At 44.8% G+C, this 21371-nt stretch overlaps 1 protein-coding gene across 3 annotated transcripts in view; it reads right to left on the reverse strand.

The window, feature by feature from the left end:
• The window catches only part of DERA (deoxyribose-phosphate aldolase), a 93564-nt gene that overhangs the window by 64544 nt on the left and 7649 nt on the right, over positions 1–21371 (reverse strand). Inside the window, exons 2-3 of one of the 3 annotated variants that reach the window (XM_048827760.2) lie at positions 12308–12405; positions 7701–7877 (exon numbers count right to left, since the gene is read on the reverse strand). In XM_048827760.2, coding sequence (XP_048683717.1) covers positions 7701–7751 — 51 coding nt within the window. In that variant the 5' untranslated portion in view covers positions 7752–7877; positions 12308–12405. Of the gene's footprint in view, positions 1–7700; positions 7878–12307; positions 12406–20461; positions 20523–21371 lie in introns of those variants that run through there. The other 2 variants (XM_048827739.2, XM_048827750.2) reach the window with 2 other exon arrangements.

The following is a 21371-nucleotide window of genomic DNA, read 5'->3' on the forward strand; positions in this document are numbered from 1 at the left end:
GTAGTTTCCTAGATCATTTTTTTCCCCATTAAAAATAGCAATTCTCCAGTTAACTGAGTCAACCCCCGAGTTTACAGATTCATTAAAAATCCTTGTTATTGGGCTTGCAATTTCATGTGCCAGTTCCTTTAATATTCTTGGATGAAGATTATCTGGGGCCCCCGATTTAGTTCTATTAAACTGTTTGAGTTTGACTTCCACCTCAGTTGTGGTAATTTCTACTTCCAGATCCTCACTCCCATTAGCCAACCTACCACTATCCCTAAGATATTCATTAGCCTTACTAAAATCAGTGACAAAGTAGTTGTTTAGATGTTGGGCCATACCTAGTGTGATGCTGTATAAAAAGAAAGATGACCATGTTTACGCTAAAGTATCACCACTGATCTATCGCCAGTGTTGCACAGTTGTAATAAATCTTATACGAAGTATGTCGTGTAAGATATCATTGGAAAAGTTGTGATCTGTTGAACAACGCTGTTTTGGTGCAATCCGTGTATCATCATTGTATAGGAAGTTATGAATATATTTGTAGCTCAAACATGTTGTGTTTCTGGGTAACACCCACAAGACAGATTTATATTAAGACCAGCCAGCCATATGTTGATGGGCCATTAAGGAGAACCAACTCTTCCAGTGGGCCCCTCCCAAAGATGCTTCAAAGAGCCTATGGACAATGGAGGCCCAGTGACTCAGCAGGGCTCTTAAAACATGTGATCCCTGAGTCCATGTTTCAGACAGTAACTTTCCATGCACATAGGCTGAGAATATAAATGGAGACTGTCAGATCATCCACTGGCCATTTTTCTGCTCCCCATTTCTGGACTGTGATTTCTAACAAAGGGAACTTTTAACAAGGGACTGAGGACTCCAATAAGACAGTTAATTTTTCTGTAATTGGTGTTCTTTGAGATGTATTGCTCATGTCCATTCCATATTAGGTGTGTGTGCTTGGCATGTACACTGGTGCAAGATGTTTTCCCCTTATCATGGTCCCCTAGGGATACTGCTAATCTGTGCCTGGTTTCTCTTGATCTTTGCCAGGGCCCAGCTGATGAGTGGAATCAGATGGGACGTGTACATCAGGCTCCCTGACCATGACAGGAGGAAGGCATTGGAGAGGGATTCCTTGCTTAGACCCTGTTGAGAACAAAACTGGTGGCATTTCCTGTTCTGTCTGGTAGTGAACAGGTCCACTTGGGGAATTCACCACCTTTGGAAGATCATACAGGCTACCTCTTTATGGAGCGACCACTCAAGATGAGAGGAGAAGTCCCTGGTGAGCTGGTCTGCCAGTGTATTTCTGACTCTGGGAAGGTGACAAGCTTCCAGGTGGATTTCGTGGCTGATGCAGAAGTCCCACAGACAGAGCGCTTCCTGACAGAGAGTTGAGGAGCGCGCTGCCCCTTGCCTGTTGATGTAGAACATCGAGGCTGTGTTGTCAGTCAGGACTCGTGCCACCTTGCCCGACAGGTGGGGCAGGAAGACTCCGCACGCCAGCGGAACTGCTCGTAGCTCTTTGACATTTATATGTAATCGCGCCTCCTCCAGGGACCACATCCCCTGTGTCTGGGGGTTGCCGAGATGTTCCCCCTAGCTGAGGTCCAAGGCGTCCAACACCAACTCGATGGAGTGAGGAGGGTTGTTTCGGAACCCCTTCTAGGACTGTCCCGCAGTCAGTCCACCATCTCAGCGAGGTGACTATCGCCTGGAGAATGGTAACCATCTTCTCTAGGGGGTTTTGGGTCTGTGAATAGACTGTCACCAGCCATTGTTGCAGGGGCCGCATCTGGAGCCTGGCACGGCGGACCACATAAGTGCAAGCTGCCATCTGGCCCAGCAGGCACAGACAACCCCTGGCTGTAGTCAGAGGGAATGCGGAGACTTCCATGATGAAGTTCGCCATCATTTGGAACCTTGCCTGTGGCAGAAATGCTCTGGCGCAGGTGAAGTCGAGGACCGTGCCGATGAACTCTATCCTCCGCACTGGCACTAACGTCGACTTTTTGTCGTTCACCAGTAGGCCCAGAGAGCAGCAAGTGGCTTGAAGCACCACGATGTCCCTTCAGACTTGACGACTGGCTTGTCAAAGGTGGCTCCAGGTCTCGAGGTACGGGTAACTTTGGATACCCCAGCACCTGAGGTAAGTCACTGCCACCAACATGCAGTTGGTAAACACCCTCGGCGCTGTCGCCAGGCCAAATGGGAGAATCGAAAACTGGTAGTGGTGGGGCCCCACCGTAAACCGGAGGAAGCATCTGTGTCCTTGAAAGATCACTATGTGGAAGTATGCATCCTTCGAGGCGAGGGCGGCATACCAGTCTCCCGGATCAAGGGAGGGGATGATAGAGGCCATAGACACCATTTGGAACTTTAGCTTCTGTAGGTACTTGTTGAGGTCTCTCAGGTCCAGGACGGGCTGTAGACCGCTCTTGGCCTTTGGGATTAAAAAGTACCGGGAATAAACCCCCATGTTCCTGTACTGTAGAGGAACTTTTTCCACCACACTTAGCTGTAGTAACCTCTTTACCTCCTGCACAAAGAGACCCTCATGAGAGGGGTCCCTGAAAAGGGACGGGGAAGGCGGGTGGGAAGGGGTAATAGAAAGGAACTGGAGGGTATAACCGCATTCCACTGTGCTGAGGACCCAGTGGTCCGAAGTTATAGTGGTCCAAGCCTGGAGGAAAGGGGAAAGGTAGTCAGATAACACAGGGAAAGATGGATCCGGGAAAGAGTCTGGTAGGTCGCCCTTGGGCACACCCTCAAAACAACTGTTTGGCCCCCTGCTTATTACGGGTTGAGCCCCACTGGGCAGAGGGTGGAGGCGGGTGGCTCAGGCGGTGCTTGTAACCTTTGGCTCGTTTATAGGGCTGGTCCTGCCGAAGCTGGCTCCCCTGGCCCTGAGGCTGCTGTAGTTTGAACCGCTTATATGCCAGGGCTGGGACGTAGAGACCCAGGGTTTTCAGGGTGGTGCGGGGGACCTTGAGGCCATGCAACTTGCTGTCTGTTTGCTCTGCAAATAGGGCCCTGCCGTTGAAGGGCAGGTCCTGCAATGACTGCTGGGCCCTGGTGGACAACCCAGAGAGGAACACCTGGTTATGTGACTCACCACATGGAAATAGCTGAAGCCATCTGATGCCTCCTGGAGGGCTGCCTTGGCCGCAGTCGTGCCCTCATCAAGGATGGTTCGGAAATCCTCCTTGAAAGCATCGGGGAGCCACCCTTCAAACTTGGCTTGCCACATACTGAAGTCATATCGGCCAAGGAGGGTGGTTGGCTACCCTCAGCTGAAGGTTGGAAGACGAATAAACTTTACATCTGAAAAGATCCAGCCTCCTCAAGTCTTTATTTTTGGCGGTGGCCCTGGGTTGTCCCTGCCTCTCCTTATGGTTAACTGCCTCAATCACAAGGGCACTGGGGGCTGGGTGGGAGTATAAGTACTCACGCCCTTTGGTTGGCACGAAGTACCTCTCAGCTCTTTTAGAGATAGGCACCAGGGAAGACGAGGTCTGCCACAGGGTATTAGTGATCTTGGAGACCCCTTCATGAAGGGGTAAGGCCAAGGACCAGAGGACGTCAAACAGAGTCCAAAGGCTCTTCCAATTCTTCTGCCTGATGCCCCAGTTTAGAAGCGACCCTCTTCAAAAGTTCCTGGTGCACCTTGGTGTCATCCTGAGGAACTGGATGAGGGGGCCCCGTGATAGCCTTGTTTGGCAATGACGATACCAGTGCCACCTCCACATCCATTGGTGGTCCAGCAGCTTGCTCCACTGGGTCCTCCTGCACCTGCAGGGTCTTACCGCCTGAAGCCTCGAGCACCGGAGTGGGACAGGATACTGAGGCTCCAGCACCAATCAGGCAGCCTGAGAAGGTTGGGTGAACTCCCAGGGGTTCCATGGGTACCATGGTGCCAGCCACTGCACTTGGGGCCATGGGACAGGTTTTGGTGCTGATAATGTCGTCGGCACCACTGGTACCCGGGCTTGTCCCGCAGTCAGGGAACCTTGCTCTGAGCCGGAGCTACCAGCGGAACGGTTGGTACTGGGCGATGAGGATCGGGCTGAGCGGTGGCTCTTGTCCAACCAGTGCCGGTCACTACATGCAAAGCTGACCAGTCCGAGCAAGATTGTCTTGGTTGGGCTCTCAGGGACCAATGGCGTTCAGTGGATCTGCGCCAGATACCGGCGATCCACGCCTCACGCTACTCGACCAGTACCGGGACGTCAAACGGGACTGGAAGCTACTACGGGCTGGTTGCTGGGAAGATCGCCCTGAGTAGTGCAATCTCCTTCTTGGAGATGGGCAATGACGGCCTGGCGATCGGCGGTCTCTGGTGTCTGATCGGTACCGGACCCTTGGAAACTGTCGGGTCTGGTCCCAGAGTTTCTGCCAGGTGGCACATGCCACAGAAGGTCTGCACCAATCCACCAGCAAGGTGTGCCTTGAGTCCCTTGATCGCTAACCCTGGTGCAAGGACCGAAGAGGGCTCAGCTGAGCCTGTCTCTCTAGTCCTAAGGCATGACAGCTTCAGGCGGGCGAGCGACGGCAGGACATCCCTCTTGATGGGAAATGGTGCTGCTGAGGCAGGGACAGACGTATAGGTCCCAACGCGGGCTTTCCTTGAGACCAGGATACCACTGGAGCCAGTGTGGGTGGCACCGAGAGGGTCAGGATCTCCTGAGCCGCTTGAAGGGCTTCAGGCGTCGACAGCACCTGAAGCTGGTCTGGGCCCGCAATGCTATCTGGGGTCCCAGGCAAAGTATGGGATGGGCTGCACTGCTCGACCTAGGCTGGGGCCCAAGTTCCCAATGGGGGCATTGAGCAGCCTGGCATGGGTCATGGCTCGCCCCCCGCCCTCTCCTTTCCCTTCCAGGAGGTAGGAGATCTTCCCCGCACAGTCTTTTTTGGCTTCTTGACCGGAGCTGTGGAGGGGGACTGGTGCTGGCTCATGGATGGCGCCAGTGGAGCACTGCACACGGAGGCCGCGATGCTTGGTGCGGAGTTGGACCGCTACTCCGGTGCCAGAGTGAGTGCCAACTCCATCAGGACTGCTTTCAGATGGATATCGCGCTCCTTCTTCATCCTAGGTTTGAAGAACTTGCAGGTACTGCACTTGTCACTTATGTGCCCTTCGCCCAAGCATCTTAGGCTGCTGGTATGTGGATCACTGACGGGCATAGGCCGTTTGCATCAATCACAGGGCTTAAAGCCTGGGGACTGGGGCAACTAAGAACTACTAACTATATACAACTATATTACAGGTTTTCAAAGGTCTCAAGAACTGAGAACAAAACAATGCTAGAAGTTCCAGCACCATCACTGGTGGCACGAAGAATTAAGGGTTGGGGGGAGTCACAATCCTATGAGGTTATGAACTTAAAAAGGTATGTAAAGATAGAAGAATAGGTCTTACAGGGGACATCTCTGGTCAGGGGAGGAAAGATTTGCTCATGGAATGAGACCAAAAAGTAGCAGCAGAGGCAATCCAGATGCAGACCCTGGCAAACAAGCAACAGTTTGAGCATGAAGGAAAAAATGGCAGCACTTCAAATGAAGGAGAAGGAGGCTGAGGATGCAGAGGAAAGGGCATACCAGAGACACCTAGCAGAGGTTGAAACTGAAAAGGAGGCTCATAAAATGCACATGGAAGAGATACAAGCCGAGAGAGAAGCACATCAAAAAAAGGTAGAGGCTCACACACTGCAATGCCAAGTCCTGAACAGGCAAAGAGAACAGCCTGTGGATACTTCTCCTCTCAACAGAGACTGGGATAAAACCTGCCAAATTTATAAAGAATCTAAGTATCTTGAATTTTTATCTACATTCTGTGGTGTTCATAAAATTCCAGAAGAAAACTGGATGCCAATTCTCTTGACCAAATTGACTGGCAAAGCGAGGCAAGTGTCTAATGAAATGGGCTGGAGGAAGCTTTGAATTATAAAAAGATTAAAGCAACTATATTGCAAAGGTTAAAATTACTCCTGAGTCCTATAGGTTGAAATTTAGTAATCTTAAGATGTCTGATAATGTTACTTATGTGGAATGCACACACAAACTGCTTGGTTATGTTAAGAAGTGGGTCATGGGAGCGGGAGCATATGATGACTTTGGTAAACTGTTGAATTTAATTACTCTAGAGCAGTTGTTTAGGCTGACACCAGAAGATGTTAAGGCTACAGTTTGTGATAGGCTGACTCAGTTTTAAAAAGCAGCAGAAATCGATGACAAATACATAGAAAATAGGACTCGTGAGTGTAAGCCCCAGGGGAAAAGTAATCCCTCTGCACCCCAATTTAAAAGGGCTGAAAGGTTTGAGAATAAACCTAACCCCAATTTTGTTAAATAACCTCATAAAAGTCCAAAACATAAAATCTCTCTCTAACAGGAAACAGGTGATCTGTAATCACTGTGGGACCCATGCCATATAAAACCCAATTGCCCAAACCTTAAAAACACCCAACAGTCTGCACCCACGAAACCCGCCTTGAGTGCTAATGATGTTACATACAGAACAATGATGTTACATACAGAGGCTAACCATGTAAGCACTAACACTGCCACCTGGCGTGCAAATGCTGTCTCTTAGTCTGAAAGGAGATGGAAAAGGAAGGGAATGACCCCACGAATTATATTAATGCAGAGTCTTTGGATGGTGGCAAATAATTTTATTAACAGCGCAAAAGTTAATAACGTTAGATGTGTAGGACGGCACGGTTAAGCATCTGACATTACTTTAGTTAAGAGAAGTCTTGTCAGAGCAGGACATTTGTTGCCAAATAAAAGTGTAAATATTTTGGCTCTCTGAGTTCTCTGTGAAAGTACTTTTGGCCAAAATCCACCTGGAGGGGGAAATTTTTAAAGGTGATATTGTGGTTGGTATTCGCGATTTGCTACCTGCTGATATCTTGATTGTTAACAACATCGTAACTATATTTAATCAAGCTAATATCATAACCAGGTCACAGGGAAGGTATGGCTTTGATGCAGCTGGTGTCAGTGAGGAAAACTGTGAGCAGGCAAAGAGTGTCTCCCAGTTTATGACAGTTGAGAACTTGTCTGATATGATTCTGAGGTGATTCTGGACTTAAATTAAACACAGGAAGAATTTGTTGCTGCTCAGAGTAGTGCCCCAGCTGAAGAAGGAAGGAGAAGATTTTTTATGAAAAATGGATTTTTGTTTAGGAAGGCTCCTTCAGGGAAAGAGAGGCTTCCTAGTGAACTTGTGAATGAATGGATAGCTGTGCAGGAGAGAATTGCTCCAATTAGCTCAAGAATCATTGTCTGTTGAGAGTAGCAGTGTACCCACTGAAAAGACTGTCCCCATTACTAACTGCCAGAGTTTTTCAGCTGAGCACAGCTCCACTGACTTAACTCTACAGAGCACCAGGAAAGGTGGCTTAGCGAAGGTTTCAGAAGGGGAAAATGGAAAAAGAATTTTTGGGGCCTATAAAAACGCCCTGTAACCAGTTGGCTTTGCCCAACCAGCATTCTGGAGTAGTACAGTTGTTGGCACATGGGTATTCCTATGCTGACTCTTTAATGGAAAATGCCCAGGACAGGGAGGCTGATGCAGCACCTGTCCATCCGGCTTGTGTCTCAGATCCAGAGGGTAGGGTGGGTAACTGACTTTTCAGAGCAGAGCAGCCAGGCAGACGAACAGTCGTCGGGAACACAAAGGGTGGTGGTAGACAGACTCTCACCTCTAGACCCTTTGAATATGTCCTAGTGAGCTCAGGCACATCTGATTCCATGTGGAAGCACAATTTAATAGTTGAAAGTCATCAGGACACTGATTCGGACATGCAGGTGGAAATTCTCAGAGAGAGGCCAGTCTCTGAAGATTCAAAGTAGATTCAAAACGAAGCAGCCAGCAGTATCTGTGAACATGCAAATTAACAGGCTGGGAGGGGGAAGGGAGCTTTGCCACTTACCCAAAGAAAGCTGCTGAGAGGATGCTGCTAGAAACAGACATTCCTGGTCAGCAGCAGAGTTGTTTACACAAGAAGGCTCAGATTACAACCCTACAGGAAGTGGAGAAGGGCTGGGTCCTGAAGGTGAGGGCCACAAATTAATCCCAAAAAGGTAAATAGGCTTTTTACATGTGCACAACCATGATGTTGGGAGACAGCTCCACAGAAGGTCTGCTAGTATACAAGATTCCCCTACATCCTTACCTCACCGAACACTCAAATACCACAGCCCTCAAGATATGATTGAATTAAAGGCATATGCCAAGGGAAATACTAAGATAAAGGAAAACCTAGTGACTAGTTATGGTGCTAATGATAAACCTTGTTTTTGATCACACAGTTTATCATAAGCACCATAATTTTCATTACAAATGAACGTTTACAAGTATTTTTATACTATGCTTTCTGCTTAGACAAAAGAAAAGGAGTACTTGTGGCACCTTAGCGACTAACCAATTTATTTGAGCATAAGCTTTCGTGAGCTACAGCTCACTTCATCGGATGCATCCTTTTCTTTTTGCGAATACAGACTAACACGGCTGCTACTCTGAAATCTGCTTAGACAGTTTGTCTCTGAGGTTAGTTTGTTGCTGATCCACCCCATCTTCCATTCCTTGTAGACTTTCTGCTTTCTCTTAATCACCTGTTTGAGATGCTTGCTCATCCAGCTTGGTCTCAAACACTTCCCTACAAGGTTTTTCCCCTTGCTTGGGATTCAGGCTTCAGATCATTTCTGCAACTTTGACCTAAAGTAATTCCAAGCCTCCTCTGCATTTAGATCCTTGAGTTCTTCAGTCCAGACCACTTCCCTAACTAATTCCCTTAATGTTTTTAAGTTTGTCCTTTTGAAATCAAGGACCCTAGTTGCAGATCTATTTATTTTTTGTTTATCCTTCCATTTAGTTTAAACTGAATTAGCTCATACTCCCTAACACCAGCTCTTCTAGGAGGTCCTCACTACTCACCAGAACCAAATCTAAAATGGCTTCACCTCTTGGTGATCAGCAACTGTTTGGTAAAGAAATCTGCCAGCTATCACATCCAGGAAAATCTGGACTCTACTATTCTTAGTAGCACTTGTCCTCCAATCTATATCTGGGAACTTAAAGTCTCCCATAATCACTCAATTCCCAGTAATACTTATTTCATTAAAAACATTAGAGGTCTCTCTCCATATCCAAATCGGATCCTGGTGGTCTGTAGCACACCCCATCTGTTGATCAAGCGCTATCCCAGGAGACCCACTAGTAGCTTTCTTCCCCAAAGTGATTTTAGCCCAAACAGAGTCTGTCTTATCCATTCCGTTACTTCTAACTTCTTTCCAGTCTACCTCATCATTACATACAATGCTACTCTACCACCTTTACCTTTATTTCTGTCTTTTCTGAACACCACATACCCGTCAATACCTGTACTACAATCATGACTACTACTCCACCATGTTTCTGTTATTCCCATAATATCTGGTTTCACTTTCTGCACCAGTAGCTCTAGTTCCTTCGTTGTGTTACCCAGGCTCCTTGCATTGCTGTAGAAACATCTTAGTTGTTTCTGCTTCCTCACCTGACTGAGTACAGTCATTCTGCTGCCAGTATTGCCTACCTGACTGTTAGCTTCTTTGGTATCAGCACTCTCTCTCCTCTTAATGTTCATTTTCCTACCCACTGCCGTTACTTTCTCATTGCTGTATCTTTTCTTACCTGATTTTCCTCCTGCTCAATATTAGAATCAGGTGTGGAGATTACATGAGCATCTCCCCAAAGTTCCTAGTTTAATGCTCTTTCTATCAATGGTTCCAGCCTCCATCCCAGATGTCTATTTCCCTCCCTACTCAAGTGGAGTCCATTCCATGAGAACCGTCCTCTGTCCATGAATGCCTCCCAGTGGTCAGACATCCCAAAGCATTCCTAATAGCACCACTGAGCCATCTGTTGAGCATCATAATCTTGTCTTGCTTTCATTTTCCTCCTCTAGGGACAGGCAGAATTCCACTGAAGATCACCTGAGCCTCCGTTTCCTTAAGTGTCTTCCCCAGCCTGGCATAGTTTTCCTTGATGAGTTCCAGCGAGAATCTAGCTGTCTCATTTGTTCCCACATAAAGTCAATCAGTAGATTCTTTCCTGCTCCCATTAGGATCCTCTTCAGGATCAGGCTCACATCCCATATCTTAGCTCCTGGCAGACAGCACACACCCTTCTGTTCTCCGGATCAGCTCTGGTGACAGACCTGTCTGTTCGTCTTAGCAAGGAGTCACCAATCACATAGACTTGCTTTTTCTTGGTGATGGTGTGATTCTCCAGACTTCCTCCTGTTCTTTCTGATTTCAAGTCCTCTTGTCTTTTATTCTCCCTTGCAATCTTCTGTGAGTCTTCCTGTATCCTCCTGGGGCTCTGAACTCTGGGTATCTCCACTGGCTCTTCCCCTCTTCTTATGACTAGCCGCTGTTCTCGTCTTCCTTGTCCTCCCTCCTTCAGTTACAGCCCCTTCTTCCTTTTTCAACTCAGCAAACCGGTCCTGAGCTCTATTTCCCCTTAACTAGCCAGTCCTTTCCTCTGCCTGATTCTCATAGTCACACGCTTCCATTGGCCACTTTCCTCACCCAGCAGTCTCCACTCCAAGTTCTTCAGTCCAGCTTGCATCTGTGAGTCTTGGCTTTTCCCTTCAACCTGCTCTTGCCTTCCGTCCATCACCTGCTTGGAACCCTTCAAAACTCAACCATAGTTTTCACCTGCATTTCCAAGCCTCATATCTTCTCTTCCACCAGCTCTGTCAGGCGGCACTTCATAAAAAGCAAGCTCTTTTCAGGTACCTGCTCAGGAAAATGTACATGCCACAGTTTCCATATCTGGTCATCCTCATTTGTCTCTTCCATTCCTTGGATCACTACCACTGCTGCCTCTGTAGCTGTCATACCCTACCCTCCTAAGCACCTTTCAGTGAAAAAGAAAAAACAAAAACAAAACCCCAAAACAAAAACCCAACAAACCCAGTTTGCTGGCTCCTGTGCTGCTGGCTGACTGCTTGCCTGCCTTTATAGGACTCCTAATCAGGAAAGCCCCGCCCCCTAATCAGGGTTCTGCTTCCCACACAGCACACTGCCTCCTACCAGCCTCTGCAAACTGAACAGAACAAAACAAAAACCAACCCCACCCCACAAAACAGAAAAAAACACACAACACACACAAAACTCACTCACTGCCTTTAAGGTACAGGGGCTTGCCCAATCCTCCCTTCTCCTGCAACAGACCTCCCACTCAAACTCCCCCTGTTTACAGCTCTGTTTGCTGGCTCTTGTTTTATACCCACTTCACACAGGTACAAATGAAAGGGAGTAGAGAATCAGGCTCCAAGCATCTAAATGTTCTCTAGGTTAAGAAGCACTCCAAGATTTTTTTTTAATCACTACTGGTGTTTCTCAGCCTAATGCTGGGGGGACGCTTCCAACCTGCCTTAAACTTGCTGTAACAGACTGGAGAAAAAATGATGGTTTAAAAGTGTGTTTTTGAACTATTAACGTTATGATTGTTAAACAGTTCTTATACCAGGGTAGAAAGCGGTCTTACAGATTCTTCCACTGGGTTTTCACATTGATAACACCAAATGCATCCTGATGTAAACAGAGAACTTTCACTGTGATCCATGGGAACTGTGCTCACTTACACCAGGGCTGAATTTGGCCTCTAGCATCACAAGTTTTGTCAAGAGGGCTGCCACCAGCCATAAGCTCAGAAATGCCAATTATAATGTAATGTAACAAGTAGCCCCTCTGAAGCCAGTGGGACTCCTGGCAAAATACTGCTCAACATGCACAAGGGTTGCAGAATCAGCCCCCTTAACATGCATGATGTACTAATTTCTTTACCATGAGTCCCACAGTAAATTGAGTATTTTGAATTGTACGTAACTAGTTAAGCAAAAATCACCCATTCGGGATAGTTAAGGAAAAAAAACCAGTTAGGTAGGTCAAACTTGACAGGGACCACAATTATATCATACAGCTTTAAAATTAAAAAATAAGACTTTGTAGAGAGATGTGTCTGGGAAACAGAATAAATATGCTAGGATAGTAATATACAATTTAATCCACTCATGAATAAAGATGCCTGCAATTCATTTGTAGTTTGGCCACTCATGAGTTATCAGGTTTTTAACTTTTTTGGATAAATGCATTATCTTATTCCAACTCATCATCAAATACAAATTATTAAAATAAGACATGGACAACCACAATCTTTTAGGTTTACATGCATCTTGAATGAAATTCAATACTACAGTCTAGAGAGCGAAAATGACTGCTTTAAATATACAGGAACAGAATGCTTAAAAAGAGCACTTACTTGCCAATCCTTTTTCACAGTTCTTCGTGACTGAATTTGTTCTGCATGCCTTATAACTGCAGGTTGATTCACTTGCACTCTTGAGATCGAGCCAAGGTCTACGAAGAAAACTCCCATTAGTTTTAGTGTATTTTTAATATATTTTAGTGGTATTTAAAAAGGAGAGGTCCTCCTTATAATTCAAGTCCTTTGAAGGCAGCTTTGGACTCATGTGTCCCTTTAAGGGCTTAAAGGCCTTTCACCAATCCAAAATATTAAAAACCCCTTTAACGTGACACCTTGTCAACACTTATTCAAGTGAAGGGTCTGTGAATCAGATGTATATACTGACTTTTTGTTTCCCTTTAAAACTTCTGAGTTAATTTAATGGTGTTGAAGGATGGCAGATTGCTAGTCCTGGACTCTGAAATCTTCTATGCCTATAAGAAGTACAGCACAGAAATGGCGGTTCAGCTTCCTCACACTGCCCACCAGTGTGCTTCACTAACCCCTCACTTGTCCCTTGAGGGGCAAGAGCATGCCCGTTCAATCTTTGGCTGCTCTCTGCTCAGGCTGCCAGTTATAACCAATTGTGATGTGGACACTTGTCTCCTGGGTTCTATACTCATGCCATCACCTTTCACCAAAGCTACCACACAACGCCTGTGATGGTAAGGAGTTTGGGTCACTATTGTCCTAGGCGAATTTAAACTAGGAGCCTACAGATCAGGCCCTGTATTTATCAGTTTCTAAATCATCCATTTTTTAACACACACACACACACACACACACACACAAACTGACTCTCTCAAAACCTGTAAGATGCTACATACTCCCTAAGAGGTGCTAAGCACTCTCAGCCCTTAAGGAAATTGAAGGCAGAACATTCAAAAGTGGGTACTGAGTTGGATGTTGTGCATCCACAAACTGCAAGTGAAGTCAACAGGAGCTGTGGCTTCTCCCCACCTCTGATAGTCAGGCCTAAACTGTTCCAAGCTGAGCACCAAAAATTGGAGGCACCCACAATGAACATCCACTTTTGAAAACAGGCTAACTAGCAAATGAGAGCTGAGGGCACTCAGCACATTCCAGGATTGAGCCTTCTACATCTTCAACTTTTAAACTTCCAAGGGCATGACAATGCAAATGTTTGAATTAATGTTCACTTGTGTACATATCCTCTTGATCAAGTAATGAGTCAATGATGAAACTAAAGGCAGACAGATATAAGCAAAGAAAAATAATCTATAAATCTATGGTCAGCTAAACTGCAACTAGTTCTTCCTAAATATCTCTTGACCAGGGAATTAAACCCTGTGCCTGAAGATAACTTACCTATGGACAGTGCAACGATTCAAGGGTAACATTTCCAAAAGTGACTAGTGATTCCGACTGCCTCCATTTTTTAAAGCCCAAATAGAGGTACCTTGAAGGGGCTTAATTTTTCAGCAGGTGGGTACTCTGCACTTTCTGAAAAATCAGGTCCCTTTGAAGAGTCTTAGGTTGGACACCTAACAGCTGAGGCAACCAAAAATCACAAAGCACCTTTAGAAACCTTGGCCCAAGTCTTTTTCCTCATGGGACTCTAGGGTTGACTATGACTAGCTAACCCATTTTTAAAGTTGTTAAACCTTATCGATGTTTGTGTTTAAAATCATGTTAGTTCAAATATATGAGACAATGCATTTTTAAGCACAACCTGTTTTCCTAATTTAGATATGACCTGGGACTTGCTGGAAGCTTAAGGAGGAAACAAGTGTGACTGGAAAGTTAAGGACAGATGTGGTGGGAACGCAGAATAAACGCAAAAAACTAAGGCCTGGTCTATGCTAAAAAGTTAGGTTGACTCAGTTATGTTGCTCAGGGGTGTGAAAAATCCATACTCCTGAGTGATGTAGCTAAGGAAACCTAATCCCCAGTATAGACAGCACTAGGTCAGTGAAAGAATTCTTCCATCAATCTAGAAACTGCCCATGTAGTGTTTTAACTGCGTTTATCAGCAGAGTAACTAGAGACATCTGTACAGAGCTAACAACATGCAAAATTTTAACATCCCACCATGCCAACATTTTCTTACTACCATGTATTTATTTACAGATAATTAAACAAGCAACAAAGACAGAGAGAAAATACTGGCTGCAAGCAGAGAAATCAAAATGAACCAAGTGTGTTAGATGTAATTCTAGAGAACAAATGATCATTTACAAATTTGTAAAGTTTCCATCAAGATTATAGCAGCATTCACCATACACATCCACTTATGCTTTAAAATCAGAGTGGAAGGAATTTATGTAATTGCAAACACATTTTATAACAGAAGAACCTCAATGATTCTGCATGGGCTAAGTCAAAAACCTGCACATTCTGTTTCAAAGGAACAGCACTCTGGTCTCGCCCCACATCTCTGAAAATATTGGAAAGGGCTATAGCTATATGTTCCTATAACCTGGGGTTGGTGGTGGAATTTTCATCCCTTTAAGAATTTTTGACAAATGAAATGCAACCAGAAGACCTTTGAAAATGCACATATAAACAGTTTAACTATAAGGTAGCTGATCCCTTAGGGCTTGTACACACTAGCACTTACTTCGGTATAACTTTAAGTCTCTCAGGGGTGTGGAAAAGCCACCCTCCTGAGCAATATATGTTACACTTACCTAAGTGCCGGTGTGGACAGCGCTATGTCAACAGGAGAAGCTCTCCCACCGACTGGAGCACCCATGGGGGAAAAAAAAAAATAGTGGGTATGCTGCACTCACCAGCCACAGCTGTTTGGCTGCACCCCCAATCAGCTGCTTGGCAGCGCCCCCAATTAGCTGATTGGCAGCTGGAGGAGGGCAGAGAGCAGTGAGCACATAGGGGCCACAGGGAGGGGGCAGGAAGAGGCAGAGTGAGAGCAAGGCCTTGGGGAAGGCAACGGAAGGGGCGGGGGGCCCTTGGGGCAAAGTAGGGGTGGAGCACCCACCAGGGAAAAGAAAAACTCAGTGCCTATGGACAGGAGAGCTCTCTGCACTAGCAGCGCTTCAAGGGCTCAGCTACATCGGTGCAGCTGTAGCAATTTTAGCGTAGACTATCCCTTACAAAGACCTCTGCATCCTCTGGAGCTAATCTGATGTTGAGACCCTGAAGTGATCGGTGTTCCTGGCTTCCCAGAAACCATTATATACAACGTTTGACTTAGTCTACTGATAGGAATTAAAACATGGATCTGTGTCAGAGTTGTGATTCTCCTCCTACGTGCCTAGTGTACAGGCAGAATCATTAGACCTTGCTGCAATTTATCAAGACTCCTGATAACTTTACTACGTACTGGGGGCAGCACGACCTTTCAATCCCTTTGGAAGACTTGATCAAGTCTTTTAGAAGCTCAGTACTTTGTCTGAAATGTTTCACCTCTTCTCTAATAAGACCTACTGTCCACAGTTACTCTGGCGCTGGACGGCAAACAGTGAAGAGTCCCCTTTGTTCATGATATCTTGATTCTTTCCAGACTCACTCACTGTGTTCAAGGCTACGAAAGACAACTGAGTTGATCTGTCAGAAAATTAACTTTGTATCACTTCTTCATGGAGCTAAAACCTCTGTCGTAACACAACTGCTTGTATAGAATATGCAAAGCATGCAGAAGAGGAAGAATTTGAATGTTAAATCCAATTTGTTACAAATCAATAATTCTTTCCTTTTGTGCTATCTTATGCCATAAACCTAAATCTGACTGAGCATGAGTCTACACAGCCAAAGCTGTCCACAGGTTAGCCTACCTAAGTGACACAATAGCAGTGAAGACAGCGCTGCAATGACCTCAGAGTGGGCTAATGAGCCGAGTACATACCCAGGGACCATGCAAGGCTTATGTTACCCGCACTGCATGGTCTTCACTACTATTGTTATCTACACTAACTGGATTCAAGCATGTGTGTCAGCTGGCCTGCACACAGCTTTTTGCTGTGTAGACAAACCCTCAGGGGGTAAGAAGAAACTTCCCCCACGGGCAAGTTATTCCATTATTATCCACTTTGGAGTCTTTAGCAACTTCCTCCGATGCATCTGATACTGGGCATTCTTAGGGACATGATACTGTACTAGATGATCTATTCTGGTTATGGCAGTTCATATGGTCATAGTTAACCCATGGGTCAAAGCTACTGAGGAACTCTGGGTAACTTTCTCTGGGAGGGAGAATCACAGACATATATTTGAGGAAGTAACGAGCATGTTAACAGATATATTTGGTTTAAACAAAAGACACAACTGAGTCTGTGCCATTCAAGAGATGGCTGGACAACTGGGGAAAACCAACAATCCCATTAAGGGAGTCTTCTGTTAACTCATGTTTTCAGCTTTCCCATTCAATACCCCTTTAAAAAGTCATCTGCTCATTATCATTATTACTACAGCACCAAAAAAGCATGCTGGGTGCTTACCAGAACAAATAAAACAAGAGCCTAGATTTTTACAGATTACAATCCTGAGCGAAGCGATGCCTAAATACTTTTAAAAATCTGGACCAAAATCCCTGCCAAGAAGAATTTACAATCTAATATTAGACATGAGAGGGTAACAAAAAATTGTAAGGGATGTGGTGTGGAAGGACAAAGGTTATGGTAATAAGCAGGAGCAGATGGAGACTCCAATGCAGCACAGATCCTTTCTTCAAGCACACATCTCTATTAATTAAGAAGGGGTTGGAGAAGAAAAAACAAATAAATATGTATCAGCATAATCATCTCTAAATAGATTTTCAAAGTTTGCCATGTGGGATCTTACCAGACCTTTAAACATAAATGTCTTTAGTCAGAAAAAAAATAAGTGTCAATCCTAACTTTTGTCTATTAAAATTCAGAACATAACCATTATTTTAAAACAGAACTGTTTGCCTTGGATTTTCCCCCCCACTTTATGATTGAGCGAGTCTGGCTAGGGAAAACTATATTTAATTAGGCTCATTAACCTTGCAGTGTGAACACTCTTTTTTTTTTTTTCAAATAAGTCATCTGCTAGTCATCTGCATAGTCATGTGGCTTCAGGGATAAAAGCAATTAAAGCAGCTACATTACAGCTAATTAGCCAATATTCTGTAATCACTCTCTTAAAGTTTACTTTTTCCTCTGAAGACATCTGAAAACCTTCAAAACCGTAGTTAAAACTTTAACAGGAAAACCATTCCCTTTTGAATTGGCAACACAAATCCAATAATACTAAGCTATTCCATCAGTAACAAATAAATTAAAAATCTGCTTCAATACATAACTTTATAAATACCCAAGCTACATAACCCACTCTTTTTTTAAATACAGATTTGCTCCTGACCAGAAGTTGGACTTTTATTTAATCCCTTTGAACAGCTAAATTGAATGCTTAAAAATTAAAATATTTTTTTAAAAGATAGTGTTTGCATATTTTAGTGGTAAAGTGAGAAATTCAACTAAGCATAGTCCAAATCCAGCCTCCCACACTCATTTACATAGGCCTAATGAGTTCAATAGAACTACAAATGTAAGTAACAGCTCAAGGATCAAATCTCATAACGGAATGTGTTAAATTGGTTACCATTTGAGGTTTGATTTTTTGAGTTAGAAACTATGATCATATGTGATATTTTGGGTATCACCTAAACCGTAAGGGGTTCTGTCACTACATGCATTGTAACTCTGGGGGCCTATGTGCTGTGCAGTGGTTGTTCAAATTTCTGACACCAGCGTTACTTTGAACAGCAACAGAACCTAGTGAAAATGTCCCTGCAATGGTGACTGTCAGAGAGCATTTTCTAGAATTTATTGACATTGACGATACTACAAGAGCTGGTATGACAAATGTGCTTCTTAAAAAGCTGGAAGATACAGGAATTGCAATAGCTGACATGAGAGGTCAGGGCTACGATAATGGTGCCAACATGAGAGGAAAGATCAGAGGAGTACAGACACGGATCCGAGAGTTAAACTCTCAAACGTTTTTTGTCCCATGCAGTTCTCATTCATTGAACTTGGTGATTCTGTTGCTGTTAAAAATGCACCATTAAAGTCATTTGTTCCGTATGGCTGTCAGGTGTGCAGTCCAGAATAAGAGAGTAATATCTTGCTGACTTCAGATCTGCCACAATCTTCTGTTTGACTTTTGTTGCCAGTAACTGTAAGATCTCATTTTGAATTGTTTTTCTAAGGTACTGGTGGGTGTACATTTCTTGGGTGGTGACTATTCTTAGATGCTTCTGCAGTACAGCATCAAACTTAGCCATCAGCTCCACAATTTTAAGGAAGTTTCCATTGTTTGGCACATACAGCTGATCTGAAGTGCCACACAGTGCTATGTTTTGGGTAGCAAGCATTCTCACAATGGCAATGAGCCTTTTCAGAACTTTTTGCCAGTAAAGAGACTCTGATGTAATCTTCTCTTGATGCTGATCCTCTATGGTGGCCTTTAAACTTACTCTCATCTCAAGCTCTTTCCACCTATGGAATGCTCTCTGGTGATTTGCTGCCTTCTCATGGCATGACAGATTTCTAACCAGATTTTTCCAGTCCTTTGTTCCTGTAGAACCCAATGTAGCTGGAGCATTAGACTGGAAGAGTTTGCAACAAAAACAGTATGCAGCATTCTGGGGTTCTGAGTACATAAGCCATGGCCTAGCCACTTTGTCACCATTGGGGATTTCATGCCAGTAATGTGTTGGATGGAAACTTCTATTTTCATTGTCTTTAGGGAACATGAAGTTTTTCACTTGCTGTGGCCCATGCAGTACAAGGAAGCTCCTGCTCAAATGGGTCCACAGTCCTGGATCATCTAGACTTAAGGAACTAAACTCAGCAGCAGCTGTTTCTTGCGCCTCCACCACACTCTTCTCTGATCTACACTTTTCTTCAGGAATGTGCATAGTTACATCCATTTGAGATGGAGATATGGACGCTGCAGTAGCTGCCAGGTCACGGGCACTCTGACTAACTGGAAGATCAGGCATCTCCTCACTACTCACATCCTCACTGGGAAGGCTCACCGTAAACATTTGTATCTCAGGAGAGCTCCTTCCTGCTTAGATAGAAAGAAAAGGAAGCTTTTCTTTCTTTTTCTGAATGCTGCCCCAGAAGGGTGTTTTCTTCTTTCTCTCATGACTGCTGTTCTGTACCAGCTATAGTGGCTCTCAACACTCCGTTGAAGGGGACAAATAAGCAGGCTGGTAGCAGGGCCTGAGTGAGGGAAGATATCAGCCTCTTAAGGGCCTAACTAGCTCCTACTGCTTCAGTTGACTGCCTGTTCTCCTCAAGTGGGTTCAGGGAAGCAGCAGGAAACAGGAAGCTCCCTGAGAAGCTGGTGTGAATCAGTCCAGGCTCCTGGGGGTGCTAGAGAGGTACAGAAGAGGCTCCTCCTCCTCCTCTCTCTCCCTGCAGCTCCTGCTGCTTTCTGCTATTCCCTCTCACCTTTTCTCCTGCCTGCCTGTTATGTCTCTTGTGCCCTCCTTCCTCCAGCACTGCATTCCATCATCTCTGTGCATCTAGAGCACGGAGAATCCATATGCACCAGCAGCAGACAGAATTTTATACACTCTGGGTCCTAGTGGCACCCCCGCACAGTCTGGCACTTGAGGCGGCCGCCTCAGTTCGCCTCATGGTAAGGCCAGTCCTGCTTCCTTTCAGTTTAGCCTCCCTACTCCATCGGACCTCAACACCCACAGTTCAGCCCCGCTCCCGGCAACCTCCCCCATCAGTTCAGCAGCTCCCACCTCACACAGTTCAGCCCCCTCAGGCAACCTTCATAGGCAGTGCTCCCAGCCCATCTTAAAGTATAACATCCAGTCTTTAGGAATGGTTAATGTTTAATGCTTCAAAGAAAAACAAATAAGTCCTGAATGAGAAACTGTAAGCCAGTTTCTACTCTGCTGTAACATTAGTTTAATAATCACAAGAAAACATTAATATTTAATATTTAAATCAAATGGCCAATCACAAAAAAATTTCAGTTTAATAATTAAGCCAATATAATGATATTTACATCCTTTGTAAAGCACTTTCACATCCACTAATGAAAATCACTATATCAAAGCTAGGTATTAATAATAATATTAAAACCAGGTTTATGCTCTCTTGAACAAGGATGCCACGCTGCATTATATAAATGCCACTTTCCAACAGGCTAGATTTCACATGTAAATGGCTCAGAAATGCCAACTATAAAAATACATACCTTTCAAATAAACTAGATTATATTCCCGGTGGAAAAATCCATCCATCCATCGTTCTACTCTCAGATTTCTGGGCTGAGGAAAATGGGCAGGGTTTTGTTTGTTTGTTTAACATCCAAGAATGCACTTTAATCATTGTAATTCTGAGGACACTGTTTTGCAAAGGCAGATAATGATGTAATAATGATGAGAGTACAGGATTGGTAGCCAGGTTTCCTGGGTTCTAGTCATAACTTTCCCACTGATTTGCTGCAGGATCTCTCACCCCCACATCTGCCTGGGGCTAATCATTAGGCACCTAAGTTTGAAAACGTGGCCTAAAAGTACGGCACCTAAATAAGTGGCATATTTTTAAAAGGTGTTGAGCCCTAGCTCCCACATACTTATGCTCACGAGGGAAGGTTTATTTCTAGACGCAAGTCAGGCTCTACACAGACTAGCTGCATCTCTGGTTTTAAGCGTCTTTTTTATTTTCTGTCTGTAACGTGTGTTACAGGGTGTCCCTTCTTTCTCTGATGTGGCTACCTCGTATGAAAATCTCTCCGAGAGGATTATGATAAACTTCCTGGTAGAAAGTCTGTATATCAGTTTGCTAAACCCACAGTGAAACCAAATGAGGCAAGAGGGGAATGCTAAAGGCATGCATTACAAAAGTAACTCCTCTAGGGAGAATGCTTTCCAGAAAAAGTCTATTTTATTCATCTGATACAGTCGTAGCCCGTGCCACACCAAATCAGACCAATGGTCTATCAAATCCACTATCCTGTTTCCAGGAGTAGTCTATACCTGGTGCTTCAGAGGAAAGTGGTAAAACATGCAGACTAAGCACCTGGTCAGGGCATCTTTGGAAGCAGTGTGGGAGAGGACAGATTCCTTCTTCCCTGATGCCTGTGACAACCAGTTTATATATAA

The sequence above is a fragment of the Caretta caretta genome, chromosome 1, assembly GCF_965140235.1.
Source record: "Caretta caretta isolate rCarCar2 chromosome 1, rCarCar1.hap1, whole genome shotgun sequence".
In the NCBI taxonomy this organism is placed as follows: Eukaryota; Metazoa; Chordata; order Testudines; family Cheloniidae; genus Caretta; species Caretta caretta.